Raw genomic sequence first — 25,520 nt, 5'->3', positions numbered from 1 at the left:
TTTGTTGGCTATAACAATCTAATTAATAAGTAATTATTTGCATTATTTATTTAATCTACTGTATTTGTATGCCAGGGGAAAAAAAATCTATATGCAACCAATAGACAATGTTTGGTAATATATATATATATATATATATATATATATATATATATACATTATATATTATATATATGTAATGTAGATATATAATGTAGTAATAATTTAAAAGTAAATAATTTTACAAATGTATGACATAGTGAACTCATTACATTTGGTAAACTAAATCAATTAAAATGTATAGCCTATATATTTTTTTCAGAAATATAATGTAGAAATAATTAATAAAGTAATAATTATTAATTAAAATAGAAATAGAAATAATATATAATTATTGATAATTATTTTTACAATTATTAAAATTCGAATTTAGTAACTTCATTATATAAATTAATTTACAATCTATACTTTTTTTTCATAATTTTGGGCATTCCTTTATTCACAAATTGAATAGACTATACTTTAAGTACAAATTTACCTAAAGTTAATTACGCTAATTCTCTTTTAGGTGTTCTGGTTTATGTTAAACACTGATTTAACTTTATTTGAATAATTTACTGACAAAATTATTTGTAATCATTTTCAAAATGTTTAATATCAAGAGCTTTAAGTGTAATCAGTCAGGAACCGATGAACTGGCAGAAATTTGAAACAGATTTTTATAATCTTAACTGCACATCTTTTTGTGCAGTAACGTCGCAGGGCTGTGGATTTGTCCGTTTCTAAGTATTCTGGGAAAGAGAGTGCTCACCTTTTGTTTTCTATTGAGCATAACACCGGTCCACTCTCTCATATCCACAATCAACAGACCCCAGAACCCCTCCGCAGGATCTCATTGGCCACTGGCTTTCCCAGCTTTGGTCACACAGCATGAATGGGGTAGGCTGAGGAATGCGGGGACACAATAGTTGGAATGTCAGTTTGCTAAGAGCTCCCCCCTAGTCCATGCATAAACGCGCACACACACACACACACACACACACACACACACACACACACACACACACACACACACACACACACACACACACACACACAGCCACAACAACACATGAAACACACATGCTCCAGCACATCCAGACATGTCAAAAGTGTGCCCTCTCTGCTGGTGCACTTCAAGGTTAAGAATGAATGGAAAACGATTATCAATGTGAATGAGATTAAGGAATTAAGGAAAAATAAATCACTGCGTGTAATGAAGGCCACATGAAAACCATTTGAGAGAACATCAGGCGTCATTGCTTATAGATACTTACTGTAGCAATGATATAGAACAATCTGGATCATAAGACTTTCTCATAAAATAATCCATAAAGGAATAATGATGATCACAAATTAAATTTTTGCCTAAAACAGATTATTGTGCACTAGTGCTTAAATAATCTGTTTTAGGCAAAAATGTAATTGCTGCATATATGCAGCTAAATATATGTGGTCCTTACTTTCCAAAAAAAGCTCAAGTCTTAGGAGTTTCACAACAACCACACACTTATGCACAGTTCAAAACTGCTCTAATTATGGCCTGTGTCATTGTTGTAAAGACGGGCTGCTGTCCCTGAGGACTGTCATAATCTGACTGAGATGTTTCGGTAAAGTTGCTTATTATGGGATGAGATTCCACAGAGTGTCTCTCTCTATGTTTCTTTCCGCCTCTCTCTCTCATTCTTATGTGTCGTTGAGCTGCTAGCCACACCACAACCTTTGCAGATCCGTGTAACATTTCATGACATGCAGACATATCAGGAGGTTACATTCTCACCTGTTTAGTGCCTTTCTTGTGAGCTGATTGATAATACAAAAAGACTGTCTGTCTATCTATCTATCTATCTATCTATCTATCTATCTATCTATCTATCTATCTATCTATCTATCTATCTATCTATCTATCTATCTATCTATCTATCTATCTATCTATCTATCTATCTATCTATATATCTATCTATATATCGATCTATCTATCTAGCCTATCTATCTATCTATCTATCTATCTATCTATCTATCTATCTATCTATCTATCTATCTATCTATCTATCTATCTATCTATCTATCTATCGCCTTACCGAAACCTTACCTCACTTCTATCTATCTATCTATCTATCTATCTATCTATCTATCTATCTATCTATCTATCTATCTATCTATCTATCTATCTATCTATCTATCTATCTATCTATCTATCTATCTAGCCTATCTATCTATCTATCTATCTATCTATCTATCTATCTATCTATCTATCGCCTTACCGAAACCTTACCTCGCTTCTATCTATCTATCTATCTATCTATCTATCTATCTATCTATCTATCTATCTATCTATCTATCTATCTATCTATCTATCTATCTATCTATCTATCTATCTATCTATCTATCTATCTATCTATCTATCTATCTATCTATCTATCTATCTATAGCCCATATGCTTAAGCATAAAATAAATGGCAAAAACTCCTGTAAAATGTCAACAATATATCTACTCAGTACAGAAATGATTAGAACAATATGTACATGAGTACTGGCTGGCAGACTGTAATATTCTAAGTCAATGTAACCTCCTGCGCGCGCCATGCTCCACCCCGTGTGTTTCGCGTGGCCAGCTCTCTTTGTCCGGAACTCAGCTTCGTGCTCGCGCAGTCCTCCTGACTCTGTGCTGAGATCTCGCCGCGCGCACAAGCAACTCCTCGATTCCCACTCTGTCTGCGTTCCGACTGCACACCAGCGCGAGAGGGGGGAAACTTTCCTAAAACTTTTTATCTCAAATTTTCTCGCTTCTTTTTCGACAGAGCAAAGTGCCTAGCAGATCCCTTTCAATAGAAGAAACTGGTTAAGAAGTACCTTGCCTTTACAACATTGAACATGTGTGCGCGTGCATAGCGCTGGACATTGAGCAGATTTGCTTTTGTTTTTCTTAAAAAAAAGAAAGAAGTCGTGACTCCTGATTACAAACTCCTGACTACTTTACTTTTTGTTTTTACTTTTATTCGTTACACACTGCGGGATTGTTTCGCTCTTTGTACTTTTAGAGGCCAGGTTTTTATTGCTCAAGAAAATCCAGTTCGCGAGATCCGAGCGGCTAAAAGAAGTTCAACAGGGACGCCGCATCCCCATGAGGAAATCAGAAACGCGAATCAAAAAGATTTCGTGACTTAACTTTTTATTTTGTTTTCTATTACTTTTTTGTGTTGCGGCTACATTGCTCAAGCAGTCAGCGATGAAGATGTTCGTTGTTTTTACTGTATGTATGTCGGTTGTGGTTTTGGCGTCGGCTCAGGCTGAGCAAAAGTTAAAGAACTGCAATGAAGTCAGAACTGCCTACAGTTCGAAGGGTTTCAACGTCAACGATGTTCCCAACAAAGGAGTGCATGGTGAGTTACACTGATTTTATTTACCTAAATAGTTTGTGATAGTTGTTTCAAGAAAAAAAAAATATTATAAAAGCTTTAGGTAGCCTAAACGTAGTAAGTTGTGTAAATACACAATCGGACAAACACAAATGGAGTGAAGGACATAACAGTTCGACAAGGTTGCAAATGTCTGTTTTGTATTTTCTAAGAAAGTGTATAAAGTTTACAAAATGACCCAGGTTTTTCTCTGTCCACATTGATTTTCTGTAGCTCTGCTTTTCTAACAGGCCTATTGTTGTTCACTCATCGTATCGGCCTTAAATTTCATTAGGTAATTATATGGTGACTAACATAGTACATGACGTAGCCTACAGTAGGTTATGGGATAGGTCACCAAAATAAGTAAATCAATACTGTCTACACGTCCTCATTTTGTTCCATACCTTGTTTTATTTCTACTGTGGAACATGAATGATGTTAAGCAGAATGACAGCCCCAGTCCCCATTCACTTGCATTATATGAAAAAGGGATGCAATCAAAGTGATGGTGGGACTGTCATTCTACCTAACATAATATTTTGTGTTCCACAAGTAAAAAGCCAAAAGGTTTTGAAAAAAACATGAGTTTTGAGTACATGCCCGAATTTTTTATTTAGGGTGAACTGTCCCTTTAAGTCGCTTTCTCCAGCTTGCGTGTACGTTACCGCACTTCGGATTGTAAGTAGGCAGTTACTGCATCTTTTAAACGGGATGCAGCTCGTGATTACATTTCTATAGTTACAAGTGTTCCGTCGTTCCTCCCCTCTGCACCCCCAGCTGCTGTCTTTGTTTCAAAGTGGTGTACTTTGTCATTGTAAGCGAGAGTCAGTCATCGGACAGTGATTGTCATTCAGACGCGCTAATGCTCATGTAAATGCGCTGATTTTATCTGGAGCGGGAATTGGGGCAAGGGGGTGTAACAAGTTGCAGTTTTTAGCTCCTCTTCCAGGTTTGAATGAGTGGGATAAACTAGCCTCGGGACACCGTTTGGGTTTATTTACTGACTTGTTTCTCATTAAATAAAAGAGAAAGTTTTCTTGACTTGGAGGCCAGTCTGAATGCTTGAGACCTCTACCTGTAGGCCACTCTCCATTTAGGACATTGAATCTAATCATAAATCAATGCACAGACATGAATGAAATAAACTTGATTAAGTTACACTCATCTGAAATTGGCGTGACACTTCAAGTATGGATTATAAAGTTTTAAGCAATATCACAAGAGCAAGAGTGCTGTTTTTCATGCTGATTGGGAGTATGATATTCCCTTTATACAGCAGTTTACAACTTTGTACAGTATACTAGTAGTTATTAACTTGTGCTTCAGGCAAACAAAAACAAAAATGAGTTTGTATATTTCTTCTCAGACAGTAAAAATAGGCCCAAAGAAGCCAAAGGGTGCTTTGAGTGTCATTAAGCAATTCAGGCTTTGATCCATGTGTGGACAAGAGTGACAGCTTTCTCCTCATAGGGGTGTAAATTGGACATTTCATCACATTGATTCTATTAGCCAGCAATACAATCTTTGCAAATACCTCAAAACCTGCCACATACAATTACAGTTTGATTAGATTCAGGGGCCTGCAAATGATATGCCAATTCTACGTATTTTGTGCCTGTTTTACTGTTTTTAAAGTTTTTATGAATTTACAAATGCAGCCAAAATATGATATAAAAGTTTACCTGAACTCTCTGGAAATTTCAAATCCTAATTTGGACATCCTTAACGAAAAATAGTGCACTTAACAGAGAAAAAAAAAATCGTACAATTCGATCACATTTCTCCCCTGCGTTGCATATCGTTAGTCATTTAATTGATGCACTGCTATAATCAATGAAATCTAAGAACCTGAATGAGCTTTTGTGTAATGTGTATTATCTAATGTAATCCTATAATCTCAATTTTTACCGATTAAACCAAGTGCATGCATGACTGCAGCTAGGTGAAGGGGAACAATTGAGCCTTAATTTTCCCTGTACTTTACACCAGCCCAACAGGTCCATTGTCTTCCCTGGGATGTCATTGTAATGCAAACTTTGAGTGTTCCCCAACATGTCTGCATTTGTCATGTTTTATTGTCAAATCACCAGTTTTGTTGCGATTGCTGTAAAGAATGAATTATAATGGCTCATTTAGAGGGTAGGTTTGGGTGCCATGCGTGTGTGCCTCTCACAATGGTGCACAAAATGCGTTGGGACCCTGTGCAAGACTGACCTCGGTTAGCATGCCTTTGTCAATAAGAGACTGAGATAATTGATACAGAGAAAGTGACATGGTCTGCTGTCGCTGAGGGGTGGAGGTTTTCAGAAAGAAAAAAAAGGAAGCACAAAAAGCCCTGCTTTGGCTTTACAATGTCTCCTGTTGCTAGGGAGAAAATGGTCCACAGGAGAACCTAATTGAACTGGCAGTGGCCCCCTGGTTCTGGCTTTCAGAGCTGGCCCTCTTCACCTTGTAGTCAAAACAGGTCTTCTTTATTCTTCTGTAGTCCTGAAGCACAATTCCATCTTCATGGTTTGAGCCAGTCCTACACGTAGCACTAATCAGGCAAATGGTCAAAATTACACTCCATGCATGATGATTATTCTGCGTTCCAGCAATTCATTAGTAAGGGTATCATTATTCATAAACAGAATAGTTTTTCATGTCACTCACACTAGTCAAGGAAGACTGGTCGTTTCATTGAAGACCACTGTTCTTTTTGAATGCCGTTTTGCTTTAGCTGGAGTTGTAAATCAGAAGTTGGAAATGTTATGGCTTTTGCAGGCACTGCGTCCAACACGGCAAGATTTCCTGGAGCTGCTTTTGATTTGCACTGAAAGGATGAGAAATTGTAACTTTCTAGCTACTTATTCAAAATGCCTTTAACCATAAGGGCTCACAATATGGAAGTGGGGAGAAAAAAAAAGAAGTTTCCTCTTGCTATTTTTTAACAAATGTGTTGGTGAGTTCCTTTCTTTAATGCTATTTGTGTCTTTAAATGTTAGTCAGAAGTTCATTAGAACCTTAAAACTCTATATTTATATTCTTGTTTAGCTGAACTACCACTTTAGATTTTGCCTCTTAACCTCTTGCTATGTTTCTTACAAATGTGGTTAATGTATGATGATGAATTATCTAAATACTTCACAACAACCCTTGAAGCATAAATATTGTAAAAGCTAATTGTCTTTAAAGGCAAGGTAGAAGTGTAAGTATAGCAGAAATGTTATGGTTTTAATGAGTGAGTCATATCGTGTTCAGGACACCTAGCGAATAAGTTCGCGGAGACCTACATTTAGCACTTAATGCTACCAACTCAAATAAGCTGTACCCAGATGAAGGTTGCGGTGTGAAATTGGTGTTGCAAAGTTTTTGTGTGTTTCTCTGCTTGATAAGCACGGTTTTTGTAAGGAGTTTTTGAGAGCGGGGAGCTTTTGGTTAAGCAGAGGTGAGATCTTTCTTCATGGTCTGAGTGCCTCTCTAGATCCTCTCAGTTTGAGAGGACTGTGGATTATTGCACCTTAGGAAGCTTCATAGTTCTTTAAGCCCTGAAGTACATAGATCCCTGCTGAGGACTAAACCGCCAGTGTCCTCCAATCCTCAGCTAAACCGAAAGCACTGCCTGGCCTTCTTATAAAAAGCCTCACTGCTTGTGATAGTTTGATTGGCCTAGATGTCGTAAAACACGCGTGTCAAGTGCCTCCCGCCCAGTGGCAGGCGGCCCATCTTCAAAAGGTTCACAGGAGGGGTGGTTAATACTGACCAGATTGGTATCTCGCCTTGTCAACAGCTCCTCATAGAGATCCAGCAGAATGCTTTTCCCTGCTCGGGAGAAATCTGCTTTGCTTTATAGTTGGCAGTTTGCTCTTATGTCATGCCTCAGGTATGGACAATGGCAAAGATCAGACATGTGTCCTCCCCTTTCTCCTGGAAGATTCATCCTACTCTTAATTACTTCAGTACATTATGAGACTCTGAGAGGCGATGACTTCACTGGCCTCTTGATATTGTACAGATCAGATCTGAATTGGACACACTTAATCTTTGACCTGTTGCTTAGATGCATCAAGAAATAGAAATGTTCTACCCTTTTTCCTATCCCTTGTGTGTTTGTTTATTAAATACGTAAGCAAATGTGATAATGTTTTCAGCTAGGGATGCTCCGATCGATCGGACGCAAAGCGGCATTGGCTGATAATCACATTCTATGATTTGATCGGTAGTCACTAAATTTGGCCCGATCTCACGAACCAATCGCAATTTGATGAGGTAAAATCGTGAAAAGCCCACTCACAACATAACATGATGCGTATATCTTGAGAAAATCCTTATGGAGTGATGTGGCATGCTGCGTGGCTAAAGCTATAGAGGACTTGCGGGATCCGATCGTCATTTGAAAGTTCAACCAATGGAAACTTGACCAATCGGACATTGTTTTACAGCTGGAGCATGCTTGTATTGGATTGATCGCTCAGATTGACAGGTCAACACTGGAAGATTATCAAAAACGAAAAAAAGTTTTCTTAAGTAAGCCATTATTTTTAAGTATGCCACTTGAAAACACTCAAAATCATTAAAAATGCAGTCAAGGGTGTAAGGGGTTAAAAGTGACAGCCAATAGAGAGCTTTCATATCACTTATATAGAGCTTCAATGATCGGGATCAGAGTTGGCCGAACATGATGACAAGATATCGGTAGTTAGTATCGGCTGCAAAATTCCTGACCGAAGCATGCCTATCAGCTACTGATGGGATTGCAGAACTCTCAGCTGTTGTGTTTTGTACAATGTCTAAATCATTATGCACTGCACATTTCCCCCCAAAGAGTTGGTATAGAGAATAGATGAGCTCATTTGTTGTAGCCTGGCATCCTAAAATGCAGAACAGCAGGTGTATTCCACCTCATTTGAATGTTACTTATTAATGCATGGGAGTTTATCTCTATGCAGTCAGTGCATTACAGGATAAAAGTTAGACTTAAATTCAGCTGTTTAGTTGGGTAAAAGGCAAACATTCAGATGGGTTGATGTCACAAGAAGTTGATCATGCCAGTAAGAAAGTTAATTTATGCTGAGTTAATGAGACCTCTGTCTGCCACTGTGTCAGATCAACACACACACACACACACACACACACACACACACACACACACACACACACACACACACACACACACACACACACACACACACACACACTGCTCCAGCTAATCAGTGGAAAATCTCGTAAGTGCGATTATTAAAGAACAAATCACATTAGTTGTCACTGTTGGCAGCCGTGTGTGTATTAAATAAAAACACTTCGATATTTTGTGAATTATTGGTTTTACAGTGATTATGCACTTTAACACCCTGTTACTTCTACTCAAGGTAGATGACAAGTAACATGGCCATGAATTTTATTTTGAAATTTTTGTACACTTTAAAAAAAAAAAGTCTCTCATGCTCACCAAGACACTATTTATTTGATTAAAAATACAGTAAAACAGTAATATTGTGAATTACAATTTAAGTAATTGTTTTCTATTTTGTATATTTAAAATAAATTATTCCTGTGACGCAAAAGCTGAATGTTCAGCATCATTACTGAAAATTCACATGATCCTTCAGAATATTTCTTATTATTGTCAATGTTGACAACAGTTGTGCTGCTTAATATTTTTTGAAAACCGTGATACATTTTTTTTAATGCATTACATGTGATGCATTAAATAAAAATCTTTTGAAACATGATAAATCTTTACTGTCACTAGATCAATTTAATGCATCTTTGCGAAGTAAAAGTATTATTTCAAAATATTACTGAACAACACTTTTTAACAGTAGTGGACTTTTTTTTTATAGTGTAATCTTAGTAGTCACCGTTTTCATTTCAATCATGTTTTAGATGTTTTTATTTGCTTAAACAGTCTTTTAGTTACAAATTCATTTTAAATGTACTAATTGTAATATGAGATCATTAAAAGTGCTCGTAAAAAAAATTCTATAAGAATTTGAACATATTTTTTCCCCCCCACGTCACACAGAAAAACACTGTTTTTGATGTTTAAATGTCAACTATGCTTTGTGAAATATTGAATTGTCTGTAGATGGGTTTGCAAAGCAGTGTTTTTCCGGCTGTGGGAGCGACTGAAACAGAGCTGATCTGTGCGCTGTGCTCTCAGTGACCCGAGCCCAGTGGAAAACGGCCTGTAATTGAGTTTGGCTATCAGAAGGAAGTGGTCTTGTGAATGTGAACCAAGCAATGTTTGCTCATGAGCAGGTAAGAGGAGAAGTGGTAGTGCAGTGCAACCTGGCCAACATACTTTTATGGTAATTCATAACTATTTTACGTTTTGGTGAATTGGTGGCTAATTCAGATCAGGTTGTACAAGCTGATCCCTGATGTACATGTGATTCTGGGTTAAATCTATGTTATGTTAAAATTTGTGATTTGTTTACCAAGATGAAGACGTGTGTAGAAAGTTTCTTTTTAGTTTTTAAAACTCTTTAAGCCCCCCCCCCCCCCCCCCACCCCATCCAAAAAAAAAATGGAGACCTGGTGGGGGGTAAGTAGTGTGTGGGATCAATGGGGCACCCCTTTTAGCCCGATTCTGCCCCCTCCTTAGCACATTCCACATTGGACCACCAAGACCTCCTCACTGGGACCTCAGAGCCAGGAGCAGCAACAAAGACTCAGCTGGAGGATCTTCAACAGAGATTTGACTGACTGTTGAATGAAAGAGGAAGGAGTTTTGACAGACAGAAAACGGTGGCAGTGAGAGGCAACTTCACATGTTACTAAGAGGAGCTGCCACCACATATGAGTGAGAGCGAGCGACCCGCTCGCAGGGAATGCGAAGAACGCTCCGAAACGTTGCCCGGGGTTGGATTCATGAGCTCTGACTCACCCTGAATCATCCGTGCGCTCTGAATGAGGCAGATGTGTACAGACATGAAGAAAAAAGCCCCAAACTTCCTCTGCCCAAGACATGCGTCTCTTGTGACAATTGTTAGTGTAGATTGTGGTTTTCCCTGAGTAAATCTGGCACAGTACAGAGTGATGTCGGATGGGTGCGGTGTAATATTGGGCCCTGTGTTTGTGGCTTTCCACACTTGAAGGCAGATACAGGCTGCCACTGAAGTTCCTTGTTAACACTTCCCATTTGCATGCTGTTAAATCGACACTCCCTGGGCCCCCAAACTTGGCCAGTGGGTCTGTTCCTGTTCCCTCGCATCCCGCTGGATAGGGACAGCTTTGTAGGAAGTGTCTGTGCCGAAGCAGCTACTTTTTTTCCCTCTCTCTCTCTTGTCCAAGTGTTATCCCCTCGTTCTTTTCATTTGCCCCACTCTTTTCACCTCCCTTTCTGCTCTGTGTGTGGGAAGCTTTCCAGATGATTTTAATACCAAAACAGACTGCTACAGCGATGGCTGCTGTTTGCTCAAACCCTTCCTCCCGTGGCTTTGCCATCAGGCATTAGCATGGCCACTATGTGGTGGAGTCTGGAGCTTTGGATACAGTTCTCCACTGGGACATTCCCTTGCCCTCATTCCTTTGCGAAAGCTCCCTGTGTGCGTTATTTGAGAGGTGGTGTCTTTTTTTTTTTTTTTTTTTTACTGGTTTCACTCAGGTTGATGTTGGTCCTCCAGCTTTGAGCAGTGCTCAGCGATCTTCTTCCAGGATTCTTCTCATCATAATTTTTTTTTTACACCTCCAAAAGCTGCATAAAATACACCAAACGAGATATGTAAATGGTATGTAAAGGTTGAATGACTCAATGGTGACCATCAAAATGTGATGAAAACAGCACAACCATTTTCAACATTGATAAGAAGCGTTTCTTGAGCATCAAATCAGCATATTAAAATTATTTCTGAAGGATCATGTGACACTGAAGACTGCCGTAATGATGCTGAAAATATAGCTTTTCCATCACAGGAAAAAAATAAATTTTTAATATATTCCGATTGAAAACAGTTGTTTTCAATTGTAGTAATATTACTGTTTTACTGCATTAAAATATGCTGAATATTTTGAGACTATTACACTTCTTTCAAAAACGTACTCACCCCAAATGTCTCGACACAAAAACAATATGAAAGCACATACAAATAAATACTCCAAGTCGATAACACTTTAGAATAAAGTTCAAATCATTAACACTAGTTAATGCACTGTGTTGTGAACTATATCCATGAACAATTTTTACAGCATTTGTTATTTTATGGGCATTTCATGTTCATTCATAATTCATTAACTAATGTGAATTTATGCAACTTAATGTGAAAAATGTATTCGAAAATGTAGAAATTACAAATTATGCTGTAAAAGTATAACCAACAGTGAACCTTATGCATTAACTAATGGTAATAAATTAAACCTTATTGTAAAGTGTTAATAAAACGTGATATGATTGTATCAAAACAACCTTAATGTAAAGCAATAATGATAATCATGACTAGATTATGTCTGTGGTTTTTCCTCCTGCCTCTAACAATCATTTGAGGCTGTTTTGAGAGATGTAGGCCAGGGGCTCATCTGGGTTTTGGGCAGAAGCCCTCAGCTCTGGGAATGTTCCAGATTTCCTGTAATCCCTGCTAATTACTCCCACGGCCAACATCAAGACTCCCCCTGATGAGCCTCCGACCAGGACTCGTTTCAGCCCGCTTATATACGACCCATTCGATTACCTAATTCTGCACCTCATGCACATGTAAAAAAGCCTTTGGAGAGAATGGAGGATTGACGTGGTGTGTGTTCGTGCAGACGGGTGGAGGCGGTTGAAGAGCTCCCTCACAGACCTCCGTCAATTTAACTGACGAGGTGATGGGAGCTCTTAAAACGGTCATCAAAACCAAATGTCTCGGCTCCGGTCCCACCTCTGGCTCCGACATTTAAGTGACTTTTTTTCTAGTCTAGTATGATTGTTCGGTTTGCCACAAGTCACTCATGCAGACCCTGGATGAATGTATTTGAGGTGAGGCAAAGTCGTAGCAATGATTTCTCTGAAAAACAAAATGGAGAACCGACCTGAAACCCAAAATGGCCACATTTGATCTCCTTTCAGTCTTTGAGCGCAGAAGATCCTCTTATCTGTTGATTTATTTACATACCTTTCCATATATATTATCCTAGATGGGTGAGATGTCAGTCAAAAGCATCGCAAGTTTATCCCGGTGTAGGTTTACTCCGCTACAATCGCTTACTACTCCCGCTCTGCCCACCAACTTCACGGCTATCCAGTTTCCTAAGCCCAACAGGTATATCAGAATCATTGTTGCAGTGTTGTAGATTTGAGGACTTGGAAATATGATCTTTGGCCTGACCTCATCCTGCCCATGGGCCCCTCTCTTTCTCTTTCCCCATCCCCTCATCTCTCTTTCTAACACACGGCTTACACATTACCTCGATGCTTGTCCGTCAGTTTCGGCATCTGGTGGATTTCAGCCACCCTTAGATGTCGGTTATAAACAGTGTCAAAGAACGGCTCGGCCTTCCGCTGGTTTGCTTTATCAAGGGGGATAAAATATAGCGTTCCTGCGCTAAAACCTTTCATATGCTGATGGTTAAGGAGATGTTTTGTTTAAAGAAAAAAATTGATTTTGAGAGTCAGGAAAAATATGAGTGTAAAAATAAAGGGGATCTAGACTTGAAGAGCGGTACAGTGAGCGTGTTTGTGGTTTCGGTTGTATGCGGCTTATGGTGGGCTTGCAAATTTCCAAACAAGACATGCTTTGACCTAGAAAAAAAACCTTTTTGAATCCCAGTGCCTGCAACCCCTTCAGCCGCGACTTATTCACGATACAGCACTTGCCTAGAGTACCTTATTGCTTTTATAAAACGGTTACCACACAATACTATTAAAGACGAAAAAAATGTATCTATGCAACTTTCATGAAGTAAAATCACTAAAAGCCTTCCTTCCGCTGAAAAAAAATAGTCCCTGACCGTAAACAGCAACAGAAGTTACATACATTATTTTGCCAATAGATGGTGGCAAAGACTGTCTTTATGAGTGAGTCAGTCAGTAGAGAACATGGTAGAGAAGACTTTTACATTGAAAGGACTCAAACTTGCGATCACGGAGAAGGAAGACACAACTGACAGATGACTACGGGCACGGGAAAACCCCTTAACTGTTAAAACAACAAGATATCGCAGCGGACATTCAAACGGATTTTTATTATTATGAATATATAGGACTGACCTGAAGGAAAATGCTATATCTACTGTAAATGCAGGTACACTCGCTTACTTGATCTCTCACAATACTCTACTATAGCTTCAATGAACAATATCGATGAGATCAAACATGTGTTTAGGTTGCTAAGGGGGTTGTGTAGTGATACATAGAACTGTTGGGTGAAGCGGTCATAGCAGTGTTTTATCGTGAATACCAATCAGAATCAAGGATTGGAACTAACCGTTTTATAAATATATATATATATCACACAGTCAGTGTATATATATATATATAATATATACAAGTATGCCTTGAGCGCACGTTCATCATAACATATATATATATTAGGGGTGTCACGATTCCCCAAATCCTCGTTTCGATTAAATTTTCGATTCTAAGGTCACAGTTCGATTCGATTCTCGGTTTTTACTTTTTTTTCTTCTTTTTTTTAAGCACAGGTTATGCCATTTTTAGACCAAACTTTTATGCATAATATCTGACCTTTGTTCGCAGTGTACCACACTACATTGTCAAATTTAAAACATTTATTAAGAACATAATGTAACAATAACTTATATCTTCAGTCAATTGGAAACTTAAGCAAAATAACCTGCGATCTAGTTTCTCTTTTGTAACTGCAGTCTTCTTCACAGAAGATGAAATTCAGGTTCACAACAAAACAAACAAACAGTTTAACAGATAAATCTATGCGTCGCGCAGAGCCACATCTTTAAAATTGTAACACTTTATTCTCTGAACACACACACATACACACCGGCGGCGCCATTCGGCGTCTGTCCGCGGCGCCAGCAACGGCTTAGGACTAGGGCTGGGCGATATGACCAAAATCTCATATCACGATATAAGTCATCTCATATCCCGATAACGATATATATCACGATATAGTACTTTTTCTGTAAATTCAATCAATTAATAATTTATATATATAATTACTACATGGAAAATACTTTTAGCATATATCAAATAAAAGAAAAGTTGATATATATATTGAGTATATATTAAGTATATCCTCAAAAATGTTTTTTTATATATATATATATATATATATATATATTTTATATTCTCAACAAAAAAAAAGGGCAAATGTTTGATTAAGAATGTAGAAATATAAAATATGAACGAAATTTAAAACACTTTTCAAAAACAAATGATTACAGGCCCAACATAAAATATTGCTATATAAAATACCAAATGTAAAAATGCAATGGAAGATGTTTAAAATGTAGCAGAAATCAGGGCTCCGAACCTGTTCAATGAACGAAAACAAACAAACGAAATTTTGACAGGAGCATAACCAGAACCGGAAACCAAATTAAATTTAATCGTTCTGAACAGACCGTTTATATACTGTCTATGGAACAGACACGCTTATTTGAAATGGCCATTACCCGGTTAACAACGTTATTTTATCGTTCTGTTAACTATTTTAATTTGCCAGTCAACCAATCATGTATTCAAATAGTACAGACTGAGCAAATGTGATATTGACGCGCATAGCCTATCCGTGAGTGAAATGCCCATGCACAGCTGTCAGTCATCATTGATAAGTCGCAATGGGAATGCGCTGGCGTTAGTTTTCCATACTGTATGTCACCAACTGTCAAAAAATTAGGCCTACATTTCAGTGAAAATGAATAGCAGGTAATATGTAACTTTTTGTTTTTTGAAACCAGCGAAAATTGCAGGATAGTGTAGAACACGCACTTAAAGCGCTTATGTGAATGGAGAAAACAGAATAAAGCTAAATATATAAAACTAATATATAGGCCTATATGCGAAATATAGGCTATTTGCCTTAAATAATTACAGATTAACAAAACGAAAGGAAGCATTTTGCTAAGCTTCGGATCATGCGACAGGGTCCAAAGTTCACAAAAAGGAAACCGAGATGTTAGAAAAGGGAATCGAGCTTGTTTTCTGTATTTTACGGCTTTACAGTTTTGAATCATTTTTTGCTTCTATCCGTATGACCATAAATTACGGAGTAACGGATTCCTGTTCCTGTGATCGCGCCGACGCTTCACGGCACGCGCACACGTTATTGCATTGCTAACTTGACATAGCAGCATGTTCATTATCAAAATATAATAGTCAACTAAACAAAGAAATTTTACCAAATCATGTTCAGGCTACAGAGGTAGCCCCTCATTTAGGAACGAGCTCCTCGGTTTGTCCTGGCTGGTCCTGCTCGGAAACACCCGGTTCTATCACCCTTCACTCGCCATGTTATTCACGTTTCTGCCTGCATTCTCATGGCGGCGTGTAAGATTGCAGTCCTCCAAATGATGAAAAAAGTTTTGCCGTAAACAATGTTTTTTGCGACACCACGATATGAACGATGAGCATAATATGAATCGATAGACTTTTTATATCGTCCATCCGATATATATCGTCATATCGCACAGCCCTACTCAGGACCTTGTTCAAAATTAATCCTGCCGCGCCACAGCTGCCCGGTCTCACCCCAAAACGTCATATACTGACGGGTCTTGACCATACGTCAACATACGACGAAAAGGGTACCCCTATTAGAGGATGGATACCCGACCCGAGCCCGACGGGACCCGCCGGTACCCGACGGGCCGGGCCGGGCCGGGTTCGGACAGATATTTAGAAATTATGTTCGGGTTCGGGTCGGGCTCGGTCACATCAGCGCGATAAGGCATTGAACATTTTAAATTTAAAACAGCTTATGTAGGTAGCCGATGTGCCTGATGCTTTCACTTGATGCAAACGTTCGTTTTTGTGATTAAAATACATGTAAAATATTACCATTAACATCCGTCTTCCTGTGTGCGGACATTTGTTTATGTAGCCGTGACAACGAAACGCGTGCATAATGTGCGCGCGCCAGGTGTTAAGAGCGCTTGTTGCTCCGCGCGCTGATGCGCTTGTCCTGTTGACATTTCCGATTGCCTTCCTACAGTTGCTTAATAAAAGCGGGCTTTCCACACAAACAAACGTACAATTGTCATTAGTATGAGAAAAAATGGGATTTTAACTGTCGGGCTAGGGTCGGGCTCGAACATAAATATCTTTATGCCTGTCGGGCTCGGGTCGGGTTCGGTTACTGCTCTGTCGGACGCGGGCCGGGCTCGGACTGAAAAAGTCGGCCCGATCCGCACTCTAACCCCTATAACGTCAATATGAGACGCAGACATAAGCGCACCAGCAGCTCCTCCTAGCGGTACCCTAACGCATACCTAAACCCAACCATACCCGAATCGTCACACATGGACGTTAAAGGGTACCCTTTTCGTCGTATGTTGCCGTATGGTCAAGACCCGTCAGTATGTGACGTTTTGGGGTGAGACTGTGTTAGCCACAGAGCGCCATTCACATAGTTTTATATTAAATTTATTTTAAATTAATACATTTTATATACATTTATTTGTCTAAAATCGTCGCTATGACTTCACACTGTGCTGCAATTTGTTTTACATTCATTTACAGAAATCAGCTGGTTGAATGAAAATTGCTGATGTTATCGGATTTTCAGGATAGCTTACATTCAGTTAACGGACACTCTCTGAGATAAAGTGCTTCAGACTGCAGACTAAGCAACGTATTTAATTGAACAGTAGCCTGTGCGCGTCGGGTGTGCGATACCTCGAGTTGTCATAGACGCGACGCGGCGTTTCTCGTCTGGTGTGTGCGATACCTCGAGTTGTCAAAGACGCGGCGCTTCTCGTCTGGTGTGTGCGATACCTCGAGTTGTCAAAGACGCGGCGCTTCTCGTCTGGTGTGTGCGATACCTCGAGTTGTCATAGACGCGGCGCATCTCGTCGGGTGTGCGGACCCCCGAGGAGGTTGACTCGCAGCATTTCAACACGCGTGTTTTTTTCCGCTTGACAAGCCGACCGAACGTGACATGGGGGCGTGGCAGCATCGACGATTCCATTGTTTAATTCGATGATCGAGATTGTGACTTAATTTAAAATCGAAATCATGACACCCTTAATATATATATGTTATGATGAACGTGCGCTCAAGGCATACTTTTGGTTTGAATGTTGAAAGTAAGTAGGTTTGTTGTATATTCAGAATATATTCGCATCTTTCAGTGAAAACACGCTATTGCTTCGTTTTTGTTACATACCAACTAATCTGAAGCACTTTCATTTATTCCAATTTGTAATGAAGAATTACAAGGAAAGATGTGTTTGGCAGGGGCAGTAGGCATCATTTTGCATCATTATGTGTTTACCTCTTAGCATAACTTTGTCACTTTGCGTTACAGCAGAGCTTTGGTGTGGGGTTGTTGATGTTTGTTACCGTTTGACTGATTATTTTAGGTGATGTATGCATTGTCACTGCTCAGCCAGGCCTGCAGTTTCTCACGTTAGATCTTTTCACCCCCTGCTAACCTCTCCACTGTCATCCATCTGTGTGTGTCTTCATGCAAACATGCGCACAGATGTTCATTTTTGGAGAGAGACTGAGGATTCCTTCATTGTAGCATCAGAGTGAGCTGTGTCATCAGCTTTCATGTTATTTTCTCCTCTTTCTCAACCCCCTCCTCCTCCTCCTCCTCGTCTCTTCCTGGTTTGTACCTTTTGCCCTCTTTTTCCTCATGGGTAAATAAACGGTGCATTCCAGGCTGTCAGTGTCTCTGCTTACACGCCGGCTCATTGTAATTTGTCTTTTATTGTATCTCTGGCTGGAGGTATTGGTTGGGGGTGTGTAATTGCTTCCAACTGAACTTTGCTCCATTTCATGGAGCCGCTGTGTGTCCACTTCTTCACCACGTCCCTTACTCAGCTCTGTAAGGATGAATCAACTATGTTCTCTGATATTTCCCTCAGACATGAACATTTTACCAGTACTAAATTATGGTGCGTAAACAATATGATGGCTAACATTTTAAATCTCTATGTACCTTTTTGTATACACTGATTTGCCTGTTCATAAACAAAAATGCACCAAAAGGTGCATTTTGGTATTGGCTAAAAAATAAATGTGAATTTGTGAAATGTTGTTTGTTTTTCAAGCCAATAATTGTGATACTATTTGATGTTCGCACTACTTGATATTCGCCGCCATGCCGTGCATGTCAACTTTCGCCCATGAGATCCGACCCTGCTCTGTCATTAACTGACTTCCATGTAGTTTGTTTGAGAAGCTTTGATGAAAGTAATGAACAGCAGAGATTCGTCGATTCCTCTGTTAAACTCCAAACATGCAGTGTCCTGACTTTTAATGTGTCTGTGAAAGAAGCAGTCCAAGTTAAATGATTCACAATGAGCTGACCTGGGAAGTGGTGTAGGCAGGGAGCCTTTGTGAGCGGAGACAAAGCCAGAGACGGCACACTGGGGCGGGAGAGGGAGACAGGCATGGAGTGAGAGACTGAGCGATGTTGTGGAATCTCCCCAAGGACTTCTGGGTAAATGTTCATGGATGGCAGCCTTTTGGAATGCTTACCAGTGGGGAGTTTTAATTGGCCAGAGGCCCTGCTCTGGTTTAGCAATCAGAAATTGACTGGTACAAAAGGATGAGAGCTTGTGGGTGATCGCTCAAGTGTGTACACACACACACAGGCATCAATCTAACATATGTGTGTCTCACCGCACTGATTCCGAGTTTGAGGATTTACGTGGTATTAAGGCTCCCTGGCCAGCATCATACTTTACATCTGTTCTGTGTTTTACATGTTGCTTTGTGCCTCAGTGCACCACAGAAGAGCAGGAGATGGTTTAACTGCTGTGCTCTTACCCTGGTTAATGATCACACAACCGTCTAGACTCATAAGTCTGTTATTAAGAGTCGAGTGTTACGGCTTGGTAGTATTTTGTAGGAGATTTTGGTTGAGAAAAAAAAACATATTGCTTTGTTTTTTGCACATTTTTTCCCTCTTCATTTACCTGCATGGCATCTGAAAAGAAAATGTTGGTGGTTTGGTGTTTTGACAGCTGTGTGAGAGATTTTAATCCCTGATTAATTTAAGGAAGCATCATTTTGCATGCACACATGCTTTTCTTGGCCTTGTGGCAGACTGCCAAGTCTCTTCAACTCTAAATCTCCTCAGCTGAAATTCCTAATATCTGAACCATTTCAAAGCGAACCTTGAGTGCTTATTTTATATGATTTGAATAAAGAGCTCAGCAAGAATTGGATTTAAACATTTCTGTGGGTCTAAATCTTTTTTGGTTGTGATTTATGTGGGTTCAGAGTACAACCAGATGTATGTAGCGCTGACTGTAACTCTTGCTCTAAGATGTTACTGAAACAAGGGTAGCTGACATGAAATACTTTTGGTCGGATAAGCATGCCTGAATTAAACAATTATAAAAAAGTTTTAAAAAAACGAATGACAAGAGTCTGGCATGCATTACTGGAATTCAAAATCCATGGATCGGTCATTTAGAATTAGTGAATTTTTATTTCATGCTGACTTAAAAAATATATTTTTCACACTGCAAGACCGTTTAAAAGGAATGTAGAATGGTGATAAGTGAATAACCACAGTACTTAAAAATATGCATTTAAACATGCATAAATGTGAACCTAAAAAATGCATGGACATGTTTTACATTTCACAACACATTAACCATTTGTTGAATATTTTTTTCCCACAATAATGTCTGCTCCATTACCTCTGTAAAATCATTAACCATTAACAATTTCAAGGTGAAGAAAAATCTTTCTAGACTAAACCTGTTGTCCTATTCTGAATTTAAATGGAAAATTTTGGGCAAACCGTGATCTAGCAGTTGTCATGTTTTGTCTAATCACACTGTGTTTCTTCCTTTATTTTGGCTTTACTGGGCACAAGGGCCACAGTTTGCTGAATGAGCCCTTGGCTGGACTATACAGTATTGTAAGTGGGTTTCCTGCCCTGCACGGGCGTCAGTTGGGCCAGTTGGCGTGGGATATCCTGCTTGTTAACTCAGTTCCTCATTAATATGACACCTGCCCCACAGGGCTGCAGAGAGATGTCTCTCAGAGGATATCGCTCATATCTTCAGATTAAATGGCAAAAGGGATTAGCAGCGCTCATTCCAGACACGGTGTGATACGTGACCTCTGCGGACGGATCAACCAGATGGAGCAAGTAAACAACCTACTATGGAAAATGCTCAGCTCAGGATCAGTAGCGTAACCTGTAAATGTGGCCTCAGAGGATCAGGGAAAAGTAGCTGCTCTCCGTAGAGCAGGAGGAGGATATATCAGGAATGGAAAGGGGGGATGGATTGGAAAAACATCACTCTAATTGTAGGTCAACAGACCTGTGAAGAGTTTTTTTTGCTGATGTTTTTATAGTGTTAGACCTGAGGAATGTGTCCTTGAGCACAGTCTCAGAGCTTTTTGAATCGCCCCCTTCACTTTACCTCTGTGATCAAGGCTGTTAGCGTGTTAACAGCATCAACAGAACACGCATGAGCGCATTGGCCTGTTTTTGGAAAATAGATCTTTTTGCTCTTTTGAAATGAAAGTTTGATCTCTTATGTTGGCAAACTCTAAGGTTCGTCAAACTCATTTATGGAAACTAAGTGGAAAAAGTGGGTCATGTTTATGATGTCAGAACTATCAGTGTATTAACATATGGCCGCTCGCATTAATGCATTGTTTATCCAATGCTCCAGTTCAGAGTTTGCCAAATGGGGGTTCATTAGGAAACAGAAAGGAGTTTGTGAATTGATGAAAATCTAAATTATATCAAATGTAAATTTAAAATAAATTGGACATGCAGCTATAGTCTAGCTTGGTGTGAATTTCAATCTAATGCTGAAATTTAACTAAATAACTGTAACTCAGGCACTGCATGTTCCAGAGTGAGTCACTCAGTCCATTCCATTATTACGGTATAATTATATAAATTTTTATTGGTTATTGATGTTTCTGTTTTTATAATGAGTTAAAACATGCTGCTGCTACTACTAATAATTATCATTATTATCATCAACATCAGAGAGCTGTGAACATTGGATTGTGTCAATAAATATTTGAAATATTAACTTTAAAATCTCAGAGGGCACTTGAAGTAAACATTTAATGTGTAAGGGGTTACAGGAGCCCTTGCTCCAATTTATCTTGGTTCGCTAATCATAACAGATGTCAGTTGCACATTGGAATTTACCATTTTCCAGTTTCCTGAACAGTCTTTCATTGATCAGCAAACATAGCCCTGCGCCAAATGCACAACATTGGCTTAGCTTGCTCTTAAAACGCCAACAAGCATAGCAATGTTTTTTAAATCATGCCACAGTGTTTGAGGGAATCTTTTCCAGTGAATCGGCTCATGAATAGCTTACTCAGTTGAAGCATTTGGCTACATTTGAGTTTTTAACATTCAAAAATAATTATACACTTCAGCTTTAAAGGTACAATAGCAAAAACTTCATGTGTAATTTAAAGGGTTAGTGAAAGCGTAATTGGTATTTAAAAAACTAAAATGACACTTTATGATGCCCTTAAACAAGAAACCCTGACTAACATAAGTGCATAAAATGCACAAAATAAAATACTGCGAAAGTGTAGAATATGTCAAGAAGGGAAAGAGGTAGTCATATAGACTGACAGTGAGCAAGTAAAAGCTTGTCTCATTAAATCTGATGACGTTACAGGACAATATGGCCTACATGTAAGCGTTAAGTGCCTCCTTACCAAGGCCTGTTTTTCTCAGTGCTTCACTCCAAGTGCCATTAAATGACCCCCTTGACATCATCCACCATTTTGTTTAGTGATCGTATGCACCGGCCAGCTCTGCTGTCATTTCCATTTAGCCGTCCTACATTTATTGCAAGTCTCTGAAAGGCATCATTGTGCTGGCAATAGTGTTGTAAACTTGTCATGGCAGTGTTTGAGAGATGCTGGATTGGATTTGGAGAAAAAGAGAAAGTAATTCCCCTCTTTATTACCGCCATATGAGCAGTTGCTCTCTAATAATGGGTTCCTGTTACAGTTTTCCAGTTTGAATGTGCTCCCATTGCGGTGGGAACCGCACAATGAAAACCTGAGGAGTTGTATCTTTACCTTCTGTACAACTCTATTAATAGAGAGCACCAGCTGTTTCCTTATGAACAAGACGCCAGTTGTGGTCTCTCATACTCGTTGAGTGAACCAAAGTATTTAGACTTTTAGGCTTGAATCAAATAAAGATTTAGTACCAAAGGTGACTGAGTCTGGGCGATATAATAATGATCTGGTTTATGCTTTATATTTTTGTTTTTTGTCAAAGGAATCATAATTTCAACAAAGTTAATTCCAATTTTTTTCTTTTTCAAAGATTTTTATTTTATTTAAATGATAGGATTACATTTTTAATTAAAATATTTAGCTATAGGCGTCAATATTTACTTTAAAATGAAAAATATCTTATAAAATATTGTTTGATGCTAACAAGTTGTTGAGTCTGAGTATTGAAACAATACATTGTAATGGGCTGTTTGAATTTACCGTCTCATTTTGTCTATTAAAATGAACTTTTTAAGAGGTTGTTCATGATGTTGTCTTGTTGTTATCAAGGCCCATCTCCATTCAGGCTATCAGACAGAATTAAGAGAAGGGGGCGATTGTCAGGAGTCGTTGTGAGAGCTCTCCTTTCTCCACCCTGTATTCATGAGTCTTCAAATGAAGGATGGACAGTCCAAAGATAGCCCCAGGCCACACAGAGAGAAGAGGGCTGAGATCTGTCTTCATGCAGATGGTGTGAAGGCAGGAGAGTGCTTTGGCAGGGACATGTCTGAACATGCAAAGCACATTTTGGAGACAACCATATTGTAGGAAGGCTATGATTTAGAAATCAAATATTCCGCTTTTATCGCCTTTTATCTCAATGAACCACTCTCATCTCAAAGGTAATAGCAATGCACTAGAGTCTTATGCCAAAGGGAGGGGAGTGTACTCATTAAATGCTCATTCCACAAAGATTTCAAGCAATACTCATTTGGAGCATTTCCCCTCAAGGTTTGATGTTTTCTCTGCAAGTTGTGGTTATCTCTCCTGAAAACTAGCCAAAACAACACACGTGATTTAGTTGGGTCAGGCCGTCTCGAACCCCATTTCACAACAGGGAAAAATAGTAGTTCCCCTCCTTCTGTGGTAATTGCAGCTTGTGTTAGTGTAAAGATGGCTCTGGTGTTGGGATGTTGGCCGTGTTGCTTTGTAGTAAACTCTCACAGTAGTGTGTGAATCATGTTGTCACATCCATTTGAATGTCTCCTATCACTGAGAGTGAACATGACATTGCTTTCTTGACAGTTTACCTTAGTGAGGGTAGGACAGTGTTGATATTGAACTAAAAATATATACAATCTTATTTGGTAATTTAATAAAATTTGATTCAATAAAATATTAGATTAGATGAAAAACATTTTTAAAAAAAGTTTAAGTACTACAATTATTACAAATAAAATTACAATAAATGAAAGCTATATAAAAAAATGACAAAAGGACACTACAGAATCACTAAAACTTAGTATGGTATATTACTAATACTAAAATAACTGGAGTAGGCATCTTTTTTTTTGCAAAAAAAAAAAAAAAAAGCTGTGAGGGATCGATCCACTTCTGTTCCTATGGCACGTATAATTTTCACAACACAATTTCCAGGGTTTTTTTTCCCACCAGGATTTTCCTTTGTTGTGTCAGTTAAATATTAAATAGTGTACTTTCATCCTTCAGCTTTGTTTTAATTCATGGAAATTAAATATGGTGTCTTTTGTAAGGCCATTTGTCAAAGACAATTCAGTATGCAAAGAAATGCATGAAAGAAAACCAATTGCAGTTAAGCATGCAAATATTCAAACACGCATCATTGCTGTCAGTTATATTTTGAATGGCAAACATTAACATTGTGTATAGCTGCATTTACACAGTTTGTTTTTTGTTATTTCATGTTATTTGGTTTCTCTAGAATAGATTGAATGACTTTCAATCTGTTCTATTGAGGAAAAGTGTAGCCATGAAATGGCTTTTGAAGAGATGTTTATTTTTCAAATAAGAAGCTGAATGATGATTCTCCATGGCTCATATCCACCTGAAATGATGGTTGTACGTAGAAGCGGTGGTGTTGATGACACTCATGCTGGCTTGTGGAAGTTTCCGCATATGTCTTATTAGGCAGACAAGGGAAACCCATTACTCTGTTTCTTTTGGCAATGGCATGTTGATGTGGTGGCCAGAGCGATTTATAGTGGCGGGCGGCCTGAAATAATCCCCCAGAGAATTTATGACTTCTGACTCAGTGGGTCCGGCCTGTGATTGAGTGTGTGTGTGCGTGTAATATGTGTGGGTGGTGGGTCTGCTGGTCAAACCCCTAGCAGGGTCACAGTGCATGGCCTCTCTCAGAGGAGTGGCTGTTAACCTTTAACCCTGGTGGTTAAGCCTGCTGGCTAGCAGCGTGGGGTTATGGAGGCTGAAGTCTGTCTGGGGCCGAGGGCCCATCGTGGCCTAGTAAGAAGGAGAGAGGGGAATGGGGGGTGTCAGGACTAATCTGGGTTTTGTCCACAGGGCAATTTCCATCCCCTTATCCGTCAGCAAAACAGAATGTTCTTGGGCCTTCAGAACAGCAACAGGAAGTGACTTATTGGAGACTGCAATAACAAATCCCTTTTTCAGATTTATAGTCAGGTAGTGTACTCCTAAGGATCACATGTGAATGGAAATGGATCTTATTTCTGTCAAAAAGTTTGGCCTTGCGTTAAAGCAACATGAAATCGCAGAAGCCTCCCTTATGCGTGTGATGGATTTCTGCCCAGGTTAGCTTTTGCAAGCATTTTGGCATCTTAAAAGATACACGTATTGATTATAAACCTATTAAATAAAGCATGCAAATACTGTGGCACTTTCTAAATTGTTTGTTTGAGTGGGCCAATATGTCTTTTGGTGCTGCAGAAATTACAGAAATGTTATGTTTTATAGTATGTATAAAATTGCAAGTAAAACATGGAATTAAACCTGAAATCGCTGTTGCTTAAAAAATATATTTACTAAAATCA

The 25,520-nt window shown here is 39.0% G+C and overlaps 1 protein-coding gene across 1 annotated transcript in view; it reads left to right on the top strand.

Annotated features, from left to right (window-relative positions):
• Positions 1–2,550: 2,550 nt before the first annotated feature.
• gpc4 (glypican 4) overlaps positions 2,551–25,520 on the top strand; it is a 39,508-nt gene continuing 16,538 nt past the window's right edge. The window contains exon 1 of the mRNA XM_079631496.1: positions 2,551–3,401. Coding sequence (XP_079487622.1) covers positions 3,248–3,401 — 154 coding nt within the window. The 5' untranslated portion in view covers positions 2,551–3,247. The remainder of the gene's footprint in view (positions 3,402–25,520) is intronic.

Source organism: Phoxinus phoxinus, assembly GCF_949152265.1.
Source record: "Phoxinus phoxinus genome assembly, chromosome: 12".
Classification (NCBI taxonomy): domain Eukaryota; kingdom Metazoa; phylum Chordata; class Actinopteri; order Cypriniformes; family Leuciscidae; genus Phoxinus; species Phoxinus phoxinus.
The sequence above is the reverse complement of the archived record's forward strand: the minus strand, read 5'-3'. Positions and strand labels throughout refer to the sequence as shown.